The 15,896-nt window shown below is 41.2% G+C and overlaps 2 protein-coding genes across 8 annotated transcripts in view; both read left to right on the top strand.

The window, feature by feature from the left end:
- Window positions 1–15,896, top strand: part of LOC147845236 (uncharacterized) — a 934,973-nt gene that overhangs the window by 582,204 nt on the left and 336,873 nt on the right. The gene's annotated exons all lie outside the window — the stretch shown is intronic.
- LOC108184009 (uncharacterized) lies at window positions 11,153–14,726 on the top strand. Its single transcript, XM_088650564.1, has 12 exons — window positions 11,153–12,027; window positions 12,125–12,321; window positions 12,413–12,532; window positions 12,606–12,653; window positions 12,778–12,858; window positions 12,936–13,013; window positions 13,150–13,247; window positions 13,471–13,531; window positions 13,633–13,683; window positions 13,759–13,803; window positions 14,010–14,074; window positions 14,194–14,726. Exons 1-12 carry the CDS (start codon window positions 11,913–11,915, stop codon window positions 14,354–14,356), a joined length of 1,122 nt encoding a protein of 373 aa, XP_088506690.1. The 5' UTR covers window positions 11,153–11,912; the 3' UTR covers window positions 14,357–14,726.

Genomic DNA, 15,896 nt, shown 5'->3' with positions numbered 1-15,896 from the left:
AATGCTGCTTTTGACCACTGGGTGGAGTGTGGGTTTGGAGGAGTATATAGGTAGAAGAAGTGGAACAGCCGGTGTGTAATTAGAGGGAAGCACAACATTTTTTGACCATGGCTGTTTCTCAATTCCAAGAACGCAGAGAACGGACTTGTGTTCTTGTGGAGACCGGTCTTGCCAGGTGTCCTCGGAAGAACGAACTCAGGAGACCGCGAGGGCAGAGAACGCGTCCTTTGAGAATTGAGATGCTGCGTTCTTCCTGATGGTCACATGACCTTCACGTGTTTTAAATGTTAAAGTATTTAAACATTACAGCCTTCATACAACGATTTATTGTTTTTCCCCTTTTCAAAATATATACTTTGCGTAAAAACATTATAAATATATGTTGCACAATATAAATAAAACTGATTTTAATACGAATTTCAGCAAACAAACAACCCTTAATGTGTTTATTACTTTATTAAGATGTCCATGGTAATGTTTACGTTCACCGTTTCATTTAGGGAAACTCCTGAGGTAAATAGGTTATATCTCTGAACTTTAATAATAAATCTAAATAAAATGCTGCGCTTCCCACCTCCAGTCGCAATGACTTCTGGGACTTCCAGTGCGAGTTCGGTGCTCAAGTCTGCATCGTTGCGTCCTCGATATCAAGAACACATCCGGGAAGTTTCACGCGTCCTCCGTACTTGCGGTCTTGAGTATTGGAACTGAACTTGGGCAGCTGATGATGACGTTTCACGAGAACACGAGGACGCAAGACCGCTGAAGAACGCATATTGAGAAACAGCCTATGTTTGAAAGAGCTTTATGGCGGCATTCAATGTGATTTTATGAGCATTTATATATCAGACTGTGATTGGAAATTGAGCCATAAGAACTGTCTGTGCAAAAAATAAATCTGATAAGCAGTATTTGGAAGATGATTCGTTTGTTGAGATCTCACGCGTCAGAAACAACCCTACAACACCTCAAGTGACAAAATGGTCATTTGTGTCACTACACATTGCTTAATATAAGAAGGTTCAGTGCATTTGCCTGTCTCTTTATAACTATTTTCAGAAGCCACCAAACTAGGTCAGAGGTCACGGAGACCTTGAGTGGAACTGAGGGCTGAGGACTGGAAGCAACTGTTTCTATTGTTATTTCGACAAGTTAATATTGTCTAAAATGTCTAAAGTGATTTTGCTATTTTTACGGTTAAATATTTTAAAGTGATTATACTTTTTATTCAAGATAGACTTTGTATAGTAAGAATATAACTGCCTGAATGTAGATGATACCGGTTTTTAACCAGCTTCGATAAAGACGGCTGAGAGTACACTCAGCCTTAGATAAGAAACAGATTGTACTTTAAGCATGTGTGTTTTATTTGATTGTTGATCCGTTTCACAGATCTGGAGTCAGCTCTAATCAGTCTAAGGCATGTCTGATGTTTATGCTTAAGATATTGTTCAGAATATACGCACAAACCCCACATGAAAATTTCCTAGTCTGTGTTTTAACCAATCAGGTTAGAACACCTATATGTATGACGCAGTTAATAACGTTATGAGAGAGTATAATTGTTATTGATTGGTGATTGTAAGCAGAGCGGCCTAGGAACTCATTGCGAGTGTTGAAGCTGGCTTCTGCTGATGAAACTGCAAACTATCTTCAGTAAACTTGATTTATTTATTTAAATCTCTGACTCCGGCTTTTCTTCATCTACCTGACTGGTCATTCTTTGGGTCAAACTGTAAACTATCCCTACATGTTCTTACACTTTCATTAGGCTAACACACCCAATATTGAAGATTAAACATTAAACACTTTAAAAAGAGCCACAGATAATAATAATAATAGTGTACATGTGTATATGTCAGACAGTTAAGAGTGTGATAGTGAAATGACAACAGCTTTCATTCTGTACGATTAGCTCGTCTGTATGAGAATGTTTCATTAATCACACATAAAAATGGTCATGGATTGATGTTTACGCTCATATCTGCGCTCATTTCTACATTGCATTAATAAATGAGGCCCGTTGTGTTTGCATCTCTGTCTCTCTGTTCTGGGGATTATAGTTTTGCCATATTGTTACTTGGATTATTATGAGTTTGCTCTGATCTTCACTTTGTCTTTGGGATTTTTATTGAATAGATGCTGAACATCAATCCTCCGGTCAGATATTTGTCCTTATCAGGAGTATAGATGAAGACATTCAGAAGAGTCTGAAAATGATATGACACTGTTCTTGTGTTTCTTATCTATCTAACCTTTAAAGTGTTGTGTAAATATAATAAAATGTATTAACAAATACTGAACCAGTACATGTGTGAGCAATAATGTACAACACAACATACCTTTGTGCAGATGATGATGTTTCCTCTCTGAAGTATGGTGGATGATCTTTAGACCGGTCACTCTTCAGTGACACAGAGCAGGACACACATGATCCTGATCTCACACTGAACACACAAACACACCAGAGGAATAAACTGCAGGAGAATCTTCAGTCTCCTTTACAAGAGTTTATCAGACAAATATGAGTATGTTCAGTTTAATTCAGCACAAACTAATAGTTGACTGAAGGTCTGTCTGATCAGGTCACCAGATCGAGCTGTCTGTAATCTAGAATGATCTAAACACATTTCCTGAAGCTGTAAACTGAAGCTTTGTCCATCATTTGATCAGGCAATAGCAACACAAATAAGTGCATTGTTGTTGGTGTTTGTTCTTCAGAGAAAGTGTTGAAATAATGGGGTAAAAACAGAGTCAATACCTGTGTTTCTCTGAGAGAGAGTCCTTTACTCGCTCCTCTGCCATACTGCAGCTAAAACACCAATGCAGACATTAGCAGAGCTTTCAGGAAACAATCAGCCGCTGACCATCACCTGGAGATGACAATATACTGAGATGAAGAACAGCGCACTTTATAGCAATCAATGCTCACTTCACTAACAACACCGCACTCAAACACACCACATGATGAGGGACACCACAAACTGAGTCTCAGTCATCTCACTGCATTCACAGCATATATAAATAAAATGATTATAATATCCTGTAGAAAATAATCATATGAAATGTCAAGTGTAGGTCTAATACCTGCATCCTGCTGACAAATCCTGATCTCCAGCAGTGTGTGTGTTACCCATGATGGATCTGAAGAGTTTGATCTCCAGCAGAAACTCAAGAAACTGATGAACAATCACAGATCTCCAGTCATTGATCAGCCTTCATAATTCAGCTGAATGCAGGAATAGATCAGCAGCTGAGACACTCAAATCCAGAAGCTCATCACGAGTAAACTAATGAAGAATCACAGCGTCATCCGTTTGATTATAATAACATCATACACACATTCACATAAAGCTTACAGGTTTTGTCAAGACATTAAAGATTTAAAGCTTTTCCGCGTTGGTAAATGATGAATTCTGGTTGTTTAAAACTGCAACACAACAACTAAACACTTTCACTTTCGTTTCTGAAGGACGGTGTTGTACCGAAAATAGCCACCAGGGGGAATTTCCACGAAATATTCACTTGGGAACGCCCTGGCCGCTCATGCACGCGACCGTGAACGCGCAGACACTGAAATCAATCGATCCGCGTCAAGCAGTGCTGTAAAGCGTGTTTTAAATGCGGGATTCAGCAGACATGATCACATTGAAGATCATAGGAAATATATTGGAGAACTTTGATTCACTGAACAGCGACTCCTGATCACAGATTTCATCTCAACTGCGTCACATCAGGAGTTCAGTAATACACCCGCACAAACACTCTGAACACAGCAGACAGGGACATACGGGGCCCAAAGGACATGCGGGGATTCACATTCAATCACACAACAAGCAGGAGGTTACATGCGGGACCTTACATGAAGCAGTGTAAACGCTGGACGCGAGGCAGACTGAAAACACGCCACACACCGCTTCTTCTTCTGCCTGTGTGTTGAGTCAGAGAGCAGAGCTGCACATCGCCACCTGCTGTACTGGAGAGAGTAACATCAGTCCAACTCCAACATCGAGTAGGGTGAAGCTGCAGGCCCGGAGACCCAACCGCACGCTCAGACCTGCACGCTCAGACCAGCACGCTCAGACCAGCACTTCCAGACCTATCATTTTCTCAGACAGTGCCACCTGCTGTTGGGTTAGGTGAAGCGGCAGGTATCGAGACCCACGCTCAGACCAGCACTTTCTAGGAAGTAGCAACATCGGACACGTGAGTAAGGTTATTCATTTTATTAAAGCGATTCTTGAAATTGAAATTGATTGAAATCAATGTGACATCTTATTACACTAACAAACAATATTTCAGTGTTTGATTTGAATTAGTCAAAAGATAGCATTATTTTATGATATTTACAGCGCGCTCTTATTTTCTGTTATTGTACCATTCTGGGACACTTTTCTAGCAATGATTTCTGGCAAAATAGAAAACTTTAAAGTAAAAATGTTAAAATAAAATGTATTGTGTATATAAAGCAATTATTAATTGTAACATTAAAGTGCTATGTAGGTCTACTGAACGTATTACTGTATTATCTATCTGAAAGTGGTACAGACAATAACAGTAACACAATAACAGTTTAACAATTGTAAATAAGATCTCTGAAAATCAAAATATCAATTGATCTGCATAACATTTACAATGTGAGCTCTCTTAGGTTAAAACAAATATAATTTGCTTGTGACTTGTGTATTTTTTTCCTAGATGGATATTACAATTCAAAAAGGGGGGTCTCTGCCAGTACCTGTACAGTGCACCAAATGCTGCACATATTTTCATTGTCCATTTTGTGATGCCTCAGTTTTCCAACCAACACGATTAAAAAAAGTGCAATCACATCTGCAGGCACATTTTAATAGATCAGTCCAGCATGAAGGAAATATTTGAAAATGTACATCTGATTATAGTGAAAAATTGTAAGAAAACTTAAAGTGCAATCTTATACTGCTTTTTTTTCAGAATTTACAATACACAGATGTGGACGCCTCTGCAGAAGTCAGCCACATTATCACTGCCTCTTCTGCAAATCAACCATTTTAAGAAAACTTGATTTTGTTAAACATTTAGGACTCTGCAAACAAAAACAACAACCACCAACCCCTCACACTAAAGCCACCACAACTTTTGCCACATCTCTGCCCGCCACACATGTGCCTCTCCCCACTGCCACGGCTCTGCCCGCCACACATGTGCCTCTCTCCACTGCCACGGCTCTGCCCGCCACACATGTGCCTCTCTCCATTGACACGGCTCTGCCTGCCACACATGTGCCTCTCTCCACTGACACGGCTCTGCCCACCACACATGTGCCTCTCTCCACTGCCACGGCTCTGCCCCGCCACACATGTGCCTCTCTCCACTGACACGGCTCTGCGCACCACACATGTGCCTCTCTCCACTGCCACGGCTCTGCCCCGCCACACATGTGACTCTCTCCACTGACACGGCTCTGCCCACCACACATGTGCCTCTCTCCACTGCCACGGCTCTGCCCCGCCACACATGTGCCTCTCTCCACTGACACGGCTCTGCCCCGCCACACATGTGCCTCTCTCCACTGCCACGGCTCTGCCCCGCCACACATGTGCCTCTCTCCACTGACACGGCTCTGCGCACCACACATGTGCCTCTCTCCACTGCCACGGCTCTGCCCCGCCACACATGTGCCTCTCTCCACTGACACGGCTCTGCCCACCACACATGTGCCTCTCTCCACTGCCACGGCTCTGCCCCGCCACACATGTGCCTCTCTCCACTGACACGGCTCTGCGCACCACACATGTGCCTCTCTCCACTGCCACGGCTCTGCCCCGCCACACATGTGACTCTCTCCACTGACACGGCTCTGCCCACCACACATGTGCCTCTCTCCACTGCCACGGCTCTGCCCCGCCACACATGTGCCTCTCTCCACTGACACGGCTCTGCCCCGCCACACATGTGCCTCTCTCCACTGCCACGGCTCTGCCCCGCCACACATGTGCCTCTCTCCACTGACACGGCTCTGCGCACCACACATGTGCCTCTCTCCACTGCCACGGCTCTGCCCCGCCACACATGTGACTCTCTCCACTGACACGGCTCTGCCCGCCACACATGTGCCTCTCTCCACTGACACGGCTCTGCCCACCACACATGTGCCTCTCTCCACTGCCACGGCTCTGCCCCGCCACACATGTGCCTCTCTCCACTGACACGGCTCTGCGCACCACACATGTGCCTCTCTCCACTGCCACGGCTCTGCCCCGCCACACATGTGACTCTCTCCACTGACACGGCTCTGCCCCGCCACACATGTGCCTCTCTCCACTGCCACGGCTCTGCCCGCCACACATGTGCCTCTCTCCACTGCCACGGCTCTGCCCCGCCACACATGTGCCTCTCTCCATTGACACGGCTCTGCCTGCCACACATGTGCCTCTCTCCACTGACACGGTTCTGCCCACATGTGCCTCTCTCCACTGCCACGGCTCTGCCCCGCCACACATGTGCCTTTCTCCACTGCCACGGCTCTGTCCGCCACACATGTGCCTCTCTCTATTGACACGGCTATGCCAGCCACACATGTGCTTCTCTCCACTGACACGGCTCTGCCCGCCACACATGTGCCTCTTTCCACTGCCACGGCTCTGCCCGCCACACATGTGCCTCTCTCCACTGCCACCGCTCTGCCCGCCACACATGTGCCTCTCTCCACTGCCACGGCTCTGCCCGCCACACATGTGCCTCTCTCCACTGCCACGGCTCTGCCCGCCACACATGTGCCTCTCTCCACTGCCACGGCTCTGCCCGCCACACATGTGCCTCTCTCCACTGCCACGGCTCTGCCCGCCACACATGTGCCTCTCTCCATTGACACGGCTCTGCCTGCCACACATGTGCCTCTCTCCACTGACACGGCTCTGCCTGCCACACATGTGCCTCTCTCCACTGCCACGTCTCTGCCCGCCACACATGTGCCTCTCTCCACTGACACGGCTCTGCCCGCCACAAATGTGCCTCTCTCCACTGACACGGCTCTGCCCGCCACACATGTGCCTCTCTCCACTGCCACGACTCTGCCCGCCACACATGTGCCTCTATCCACTGACATGGCTCTGCCCACCACTTCTGGCATTTCTAGGCCCTTAAAAAAATTGTCGGAAAAAACCAAAGCAACTAAAGAAATGTCCCAAATGTGATTTGATATGCCACTTTAAAAATTTAAAAAGACATATAGAACGTAAACACACCCCAAAAATGATGGACATCACTTCCTCATCTCATCTTGACAGTGAGTGCATAGACCCTCAGAATGAAGTCTATATGGTCCACAAAAGTTTTCATGGAGCTTCTACTTCACTCCATGTGCAAATATAAATATGGCGGGAACCACATCGTGTTTCATGTGAATTAAATGAGTGCCAGACTAATATGGAGTTGGCTTGGAGAAGTGGACTGCTGTCATACAAATGTGTTCACCTCCGGTCAGTTTCATACTGCAAAACATTTTTTAACCTCACCTTCACTCACAGAAGAAAGTTTAAAAGAAATGGTTAAAAGCAAGTGGTTTGGGCAGGACAAAATAAAACAGTGTGTAAATCGTCAAAAACTAGCCCAAGAAGAAAATGCACCACTGTCAGTTGAATCCAAGATTGGAGTCCCACCAACAAAAAGGTTCATATCGGTCTACAAGCCTAATATATCATATTATAGTAGACTGGGCAGAGTCATGGTATCATATGACACCAAGAATAATTCATGGCACTGCCCCTGTGCAAAAACCCAGAGATCATGTACCCATAAATACATAGCAAAATGGAACCTCTTTCAAATTCACCCTGAACTCTTCCGAAAAGTTCGGAGCACTGAAAGCGCTAAAGAATTTCAGGCAGCAGCGATGGAGGAAAGTGATGAAAGTGAGAATTACCCTCCAAAGGACATTGCTAAAGTAAAGAGCATGGTACAATACATCTTAATGAATAAAAAGCTACCATCTACTATTCCCAGTCATTTGAGGCTTTCTTCAGACTATAAGGAATTTCCAAAACACCTAATCCCTGATGAGACAATGTGCTACCACTGCTCAGACCGCACATTGCTCAGTGATCCTGTCTGCATTACACGTAAAGCGAAAATTCTCACAACTACAGGAATTGTCCAAGGTGGATAATTGTTACTTACATATTTTATTTTAATTATGAAAAAGATACTAAACCATTTATTTTACATTCTGTATCTGCAGATATTTCAACCTACTACAAATTCTGTCCTTTCTGTGGAATGGTGTAACGTTACCAAGAGTGGGCTAATGGTTTGCATAACTTCAATGACCATGTCCTCCTTGAACTCTCTCTCTGCCTCACCATAAGAAACCTGTTGCAGGTAATCGTTATACAATACATGATACAATACATGAACATGAAGCCCCTACCCCTCCACAATGGAGGCGGATATGGCTGAGGTTGCCCGTCGCCTCAGCCAGCGGTGCCAGCTGCATCGCAGGACCCAGATGGAATTTTGCAGCTTCTGTGTGGCCACACCGTCTGGGTCCTGGAAGCGTTAGGGAGCTTAAGGTAAGGCCAGCGCCAACACCTTTTGAGTCGCATTCAAAACACTGAATTGTTTGCTTGTTGAGCCCTGTAACAGGCCTCATATCTGTTCTTATGCTACACACCAGGGGTGTCCAAACTTTTTGGGCCGAGGGCCAGATGCAAAAAAACAAACGTTGTCGTGGGCCAAATTTTACATACATCACACAGACACGTGTGTGTGTATATATATATATATATATATATATATATATATATATATATATATATATATATATATATATATATATATACAGTTGAAGTCAGAATTGTTAGCCCCCCTAAATTATTAGCCCCCGTTTATTTTTTCCTCAATTTCTGTTTAACGGAGAGAAGATTTTTTTCAACACATTTCTAAACATATTAGTTTTAGTAACTCATTTCTAATAATTTATTTATTTTTATCTTTGCCATGATGACAGTAAATAATATTTGACTAGATATTTTTAAGACACTTCTATACAGCTTAAAGTGACATTTAAAGACTTAACTAGGTTAATCAAGTTAACTAGTCAAGTTAAGGTAATTAGGCAAGTTATTTTATAACAATGGTTTGTTCTGAAGACTTAAGGTGCTAATAATTTTTACCTTAAAATGGTTCATAAAAAAATTTAAACCGCTTTTTATTCTAGCTGAAAAAAAACAAAAGTCTTTCTCCAAAAGAAAAAATATTATCAGACATACTGTAAAAATGTCCTTGCTCTGTTAAACATCATTTGGGAAATATTTAAAAAAGAAGAAATAAATCAAAGAGGGGCTAATAATTCAGACTTCAACTGTGTGTAGACAGACAGACAGACAGACAGACAGATAGATAGATAGATAGATAGATAGATCATAGCAAGAACTGCTGCCTAATTGAATGCATGTAACAGCGACACCCGGTGGTTATTTATTGAATTACGTTCATTTTTGAATAGCGGGCCAGATTCTATTGATATTTATAAAAAGCCTCGCGGGATGCCACAAAACTGATTGCGGGCCGCAGATGGCCCGCGGGCCGTAGTTTGGACACGCCTGCTCCACACGCACAGGTGCGGGGAGTGGCTGGGCAGGATAATGCTGCGCATATGAGCGCAGTGAAAGTGCAAGAATGTTTTGTCCTACCAGTTCATATATTATATGTTATACAATATAATATTTTTTACAACAATAGGATTTCTTCATAGTGTTGATTTTATGTTAAGCAACATTAGGCACATTCAAATCAAGACTTAAAACACATCTGTTTAGCTGTGCCTTTACTGAATGAGCACTGTGCTACGTCCGACAGTTTACACTATTATGTTTTCTGTTTTTAACTGTTTTTTTAAATCATTTTTATTCTTTGTTTTTATTTTCTTATACTTGTCTCTTTTATTCTTGTTTATGTAAAGCACTTTGAATTACCATTGTGTATGAAATGTGCTATATAAATAAACTTGCCTTGCCTTGCCTATATACATACTGATTAACTGTGATTTCTTTACCATAGGTGCATACAGCAGTCAGCAGAGTAGTGGAGTACTTGGAGGTAACTACAGGTGTACAGTTCCCCTCAGCAATTATTCTTCTCCACGGCTATCTGCATTTTGAGGCCCTAACTGACCATGAATACAAGTATTCATGTGTATCTTGTGGTGACCATCCATCTGTGTCTTTCATGTTACCTGTATCTTTCCTTTTTACTGCAGAGAGGTAAGTCTTATTAGTAAAACTATTAGTAAGTTTATAGTAAGTAATTATTTTCTTTAGTGAGTGATCTTTCACAGCCTCCACAAGATTTTAATGGAGAGGTGGATTTAGATATGTTTGGAAGGCACTGACAGAAGAACGAATTGCTCGAGGATTTTTTTCAAGTAAGGAAATTTATTATATCAGGAATGGCATGTCATCATTATTTAATTTCATAAGTGTTTTCAGGCCACAATCTAAATTCACTGATGTACTAACATGTTTGTCCTAAAGGTCAAAAAAACAATCCATTCTGTGTTACACCTAGTTACAACTTTTGGGCACCCTGGATCGGGAGTAAGACTCATATAGCGAATGTTGTTCTCAACACTGAATTTGAGAAAGTGCACAAAGCAAAAACTGCAGAACGAACAGAAATAACTGTCTCTGAAGATCGCTTAAAGGACAAACTTTCAAAACAGAAAGTTAAATATTTAATGCTAATTATATGTATTATTTGTCAGTGTTGGCATTTCATTTAACATGTGTGTTTTATGTGATAGGTGGGAGTGATAAGAAGACTGTGTCAAGAGTGTGGTTTAGATGCCAAAGGCTCTCGCACAGATCTACTCCTGCGACTTTCGGAGGAGATGAGGTCAAGGGAGGCCTATGACAAGGTTTTTGAAAAGATTTGGGCTGCTTCAGGTAAACCTCAATGTTGCACATTAAAATATTACAAATAAATCAGAAATGTACAAAGTCACATAGACATAATGGGTCCTGTTTTCTGCTTGGCACTGATTGGGGAGTGACTGGTGGTGTACAGCTCTGGGGGGGTGTTGGAGGTGGCCTCGTCTGACACCTATTGTTGCTTTCCGTGTGGGGGAGTGTAGTTACATCTTTGAGGCACTGCATCTTTAAATTTTTTAAAAGTATACTTTGTTAAGGTTAATGCCACTGCCCTCCATCATAACCTATGGTCATTTAAGTCCCAATGTCATTAATGGGATTTGATTATGTTTTCTTAACTATTTGCTTATCTTTTTTGTCTGTTCCAGGAGGTTGGGCTGTCATCATGTGTCCTTGTGGTATAGTTTACAGTATAAAGTGTAATCTGCGAGCAGAAAGTCCACGGGATTTTGCAGATATGCTTCTGTCTTGGAAGCATCTGCCTAATGTTGTTATTTATGACTTTGCCCGTGGACTGTCCACCCACACAAATGAGGCAACCCATAACTTTCACACCTTTCGAGGGAAGGTTACTCGAACCAACCACTGAAAATATTGCAAAAGCAAAATCAGGAACATTACGGGTAACTCTGTCGTGGCTCACTGCAAAAAAGCAAAGTCCAGATCCGGATGGTCATCCAATAACTGGTTCTGCAGAACACTATTTTCTGTATGACCGCTTTCACGAAGACAACACAAAAGATCCTCGTGATTCACTGAGGAAGCTTCGTCTTGTGCCTCAACTAGCTGGCAAAGTTAACAGTCAGGCTGCAGAACTGCTTTTTTCAAAGCTAAAGAAAAATAACTACTTTATGAACATGGCATTGCCATCCACACATGTTTTCCTCATGCGAAACATCATCCACCATTACAATGTCAGAAAAAACGAGAAACGTCTTCCTGACATAAAAAAGGAATTCAACACAAACATTCACATGAATGACCACAGCCAGGTTGTGTTAGGTAATGTTTCCCTTACTTTGTAACAAATACATCACTTTATCCATAACTGTACTTATGTGTATATTTGTATTTATAGAAAATCCATCCTCCACAGAGAAATGCATGGACATGTCACTTGGTAATTTGACTGTTCTTTCCAGTTGCTCAGTGTTAAGTTTCTGTTCTCTAATTATTATGTGTTATTTTCAAATTTTGATGCTTTAATGTACTCTAAGGACCACTGACAGCACTGCCAGAAAATATTGTGACTTTACAAACGACCGCTGCATCACCAGGCATAACATCAGTCACATCTTCTCTGTCATCAGTACCAATTACAGAAAAAACAGCTTGTGAACCTACCACTCTTCTGAATTTTTTTGAACCAACTAAGCCTTGGGAGAGGGACTGGCATCCATTACAAGAGAAACTGGTGAATAATTACCATTACATACAAACGCACACACACACACACACACACACACACACACACACACACATATTTATTGTTATTATTATTACAGCTTGATTATGTGCTGGACCGAAATCGCCCTGGCAGTGAAATAATTGTGAAGGAGGGGCAAGTGTGCCTTATTCGAGAAGAATTTTGGAGCCTTGGATTGTTGAGGGACATGGACTCCCATGTAAGCAGTCTGTTTTTTTATTATAACTTTTTTTTTTATTAAAAACATTGACTTATCAAAGTATTTATTGCAGATTGGAAACGCCTGCATGAAGCTTATTTGTGAAATGGCTCGACAAATTGTATGTATAAAACATAATATTTATATAGATTGTTTTAACTTGATCCAAAAAAAAAAAAAAAACAATTTCTAAACTGTGTGAAAATGTTCATGTCATTGTCAACAGTTTCTTTTTATTCATGTAGGGCAAGGACATATACATTGAGGACTTTTATGTTGTCCCTGTGTGGAAAGAAACTCCTAACAACATTGTTACTGGATTACCGGTGCGTGTATGTACTGTATTTACTGTGTGAGAAGTACAACCTAAATTAAACGACAAAACTGTCCTGATCAATTCTAGGAAGATGCAGACTTGAAAAACCTGTTAGCCTTTCCAGCATGGACAAATGCCAATGGACCAGACCGCTTTGTTGTCTGTGTAAGAAAATATTGAAATGTCTAGTGCATACATTAATTGGTATTGCAATGTGTGTGTTTCTAAAATAAAACACTGAAAAATCTTGGAAGAAGCAATAATGTTCAAATGAAATATTTTTACACCTTTAACATTATAGATAATGATGCCGCTTCGAAGAGAGATGGTGTTTTTAGACTCTCTGTACGCAGAGCATGAATCAGGATTTGGAGATGAGGAATACAGGGCAATTTTTAGGTCTATCAATAAACTAAGACGTTTCAGCCTTTATGTGATATATGGCTACGTTCCTATAGCCATTTCTATTTATTTCCTAACCGTGTATTATAGTTCTGTCACTTTTGGCTACGTTCCTATAGCCGTTTCTTCTGGCTATGTTCATCTAGCCTTTTTTATGCATCGTGTTCTAGAGTTAAGGTGAGCTGTAATTGTTAGTATTACTACTATGTTTTGTTTACAGGAAAATTGCTTACCAAGTGGATCATGGGACATGGACTGAAAAGACTGGATATGATTTTCCAGTGAGGAATCAACTTAAAAAAATATATTATTTGGCTTTTACAACAATTAAATTTTTTGTACATTATTCTAAAATAAAATTGATTTGCTTTGCCTATTTTAGGCTTTGCCACGTCAGACAAGAGGGAATGATTGTGGTGTTTTTGTACTCATGGTAAGATATAAATTGAGTTAATTGATTTAAAGATTTTGTAAACATTGTAAATGACTGTGGCTTCTCTCTTTTCAGTACACCCTCTCAATGGTGTGTGGCATTGGGTTTCAATTCCAGGAGGTATTATTTTATTATTTATGTAACTTTATTTTGTTGGTGCTTTTTTTAATCATAGCTAAATGTAACTATTTTAGTGTATATTATCTTGCTTTCTTCTAAGCAACATATCTTTTAAAAAAGGGGCATGGTTATTGCAAGCACACCCAACATCATGTATTAACAAAAACATGTTGGTTAACTGTCAGACTAAACAGTCTTTCTTTCAGATGGATATACCTATCATCCGTCAGTGGTGGTGCCTTCTACTCATGGAACGATTTCAAATTGATGGGTATGTCAGTATTTATTTTTCTTGTAAATCTGTAAAATTAAAAATTTATATTGAGTCAATACAACAACTTGTAACATGAATAACAAAACATACTTAAAATCTCTCTTACTCGGTCCCAGTAACTCCCCTCGCTGGCCAGCAGAGGCCACCATCTCCGGACTTTTAGCATTACGTCATCCATCTACACTGATTGCGCATACACCTGATTGGAATCTGGCTAATGACCCACGTAACTCTTATAAGCCGCACTCAAACACTCGTTCAAGGCGAAGTCTTGTTTAGCCCCGGCCAGCATTTCTGAGCATTATCTCCAGCCTGATCTCCTGTGCACGACTCCAGCCTGTCTCTTACTTTGCTTCGCCTTCTGCCTGCCCACGACCCACGCTTGTTATACGGACTCTGACTCTCTCTCTGCCTGCCCACGAACCACGCCTGTTATACGGACTCTGATCCTTGCTGCCTGCCCTTGACCCAAGCCTGCATAACGGATCCTGGTTCTCGCTCACTCCCTTCCACTCATGCCTGGTAACTCACTCTGTGTCTGTTCATCATCAATCTTGATACCCATACTACTACTGTGGATGTGTGTGTGCACTCCGGTGCATATTGTGTGTTTGAGTGAAGTTGTGATTAATAAATACTGCATAATGGATCCCTCCGTGTCAGTCTCCTCGTTACACAGTAATTATGGATTTTGTCTTGTCTTGTTATTAAAAGCTATGGGCACAGATTTGCTTTCTGGACTGAGGCGACAAGAAGTGTCTTGGATGGAAAGATTCTGCTCCTTTTTAGGGTGAAAAGAAAAACCACATCCAATCTTCCGGCACATGTCCAAGCAGTTCAAGATCGGGAAAGGAATGACAAAAGATTAGTGGACTTGATTATCACATCAAAATCAGCAGAGCAGCATTTGGTGGTATAGATGGTTCCACTTTAAATTACTCCTCTAGACTCTGAGTATGGCTGACTTAAATATAGTCAAGTGACAATTAACTATTATTTGCCAAATATAATTAATTAATTACTTGTGCATTTACATATGAAATATAATTTCCTTTTTATGGCCCAAAGGATATACTCGGTGGAAAAAGGTCAAATTGGTTTCCACTAAAACCCCGTTCTCAAGTGCCTGTCTACATTGAGAATGAGCAGTCCCAGTCAATCATTTGTGACTACATCAGAGGAATTCTTAATAAAACCAAAACACAGCTGACCTTCAATGATGAGGTGGAGTTCATTTGTGGATGTCTCCTCCCAGAGGTAATCACAAAACATGTATGTACATGAGCATGCTTATGTTTTGCAGTGTGTGTTTTATTTTATTAATTGGTTTATCTGTATGTTTGTACAGGCCATAACTCATGGCATTTCCGAGTTACAAGGCTTGTCTTGGCAGGAGGCTGAAGATGTCTTCCTCCAGGGCCCCATTTATCACGCAAGGTATGTTTACATTTTTTTTTTGTACAAAAGCTGTTAAGTTTTTATGTTAAACACAATTTCTGACAACAGCATTTATTTTTTTTTTTAGTGAAGTTGAGGAATTTAACAGAAGAATTGCTCGAGAAATGAAAAATCTCCCCAACAAGAATGTAAAGCATTTTATTTTATATGTAATAAATACATTATTAATCCAAGTATTGTTTTTCACAATTTTCTCCGCATTTTTTTTACAGCTTAATGACTTGTAGGACCTCATGAAAATTTATAAAAAAATAAAGTTTGGTGTGTGAATTACTCAGAGTACTATCATTTATTCTGTGAATAATAAGATAATGTTCATTCCCTCAACTCAATACTAAAGAGTTTGATAAATCCTTAATGA

The sequence above is a fragment of the Danio rerio genome, chromosome 4, assembly GCF_052040795.2.
Source record: "Danio rerio strain M-AB ecotype USA chromosome 4, GRCz13ab, whole genome shotgun sequence".
In the NCBI taxonomy this organism is placed as follows: Eukaryota; Metazoa; Chordata; class Actinopteri; order Cypriniformes; family Danionidae; genus Danio; species Danio rerio.
The sequence above is the reverse complement of the archived record's forward strand: the minus strand, read 5'-3'. Positions and strand labels throughout refer to the sequence as shown.

What these genes read in the sequence shown, in the direction of transcription:
- LOC108184009 (XM_088650564.1), top strand. Translation starts at nt 11,913, where the DNA reads ATGTTTCCCTTACTTTGTAACAAATACATCACTTTATCCATAACTGTA. An exon ending in ATCCATTACAAGAGAAACTG is followed by an intron (nt 12,322 to 12,412) that starts GTGAATAATTAC and finishes TTATTATTACAG; the next exon opens with CTTGATTATGTGCTGGACCG. An exon ending in AGACTGGATATGATTTTCCA is followed by an intron (nt 13,532 to 13,632) that starts GTGAGGAATCAA and finishes TGCCTATTTTAG; the next exon opens with GCTTTGCCACGTCAGACAAG.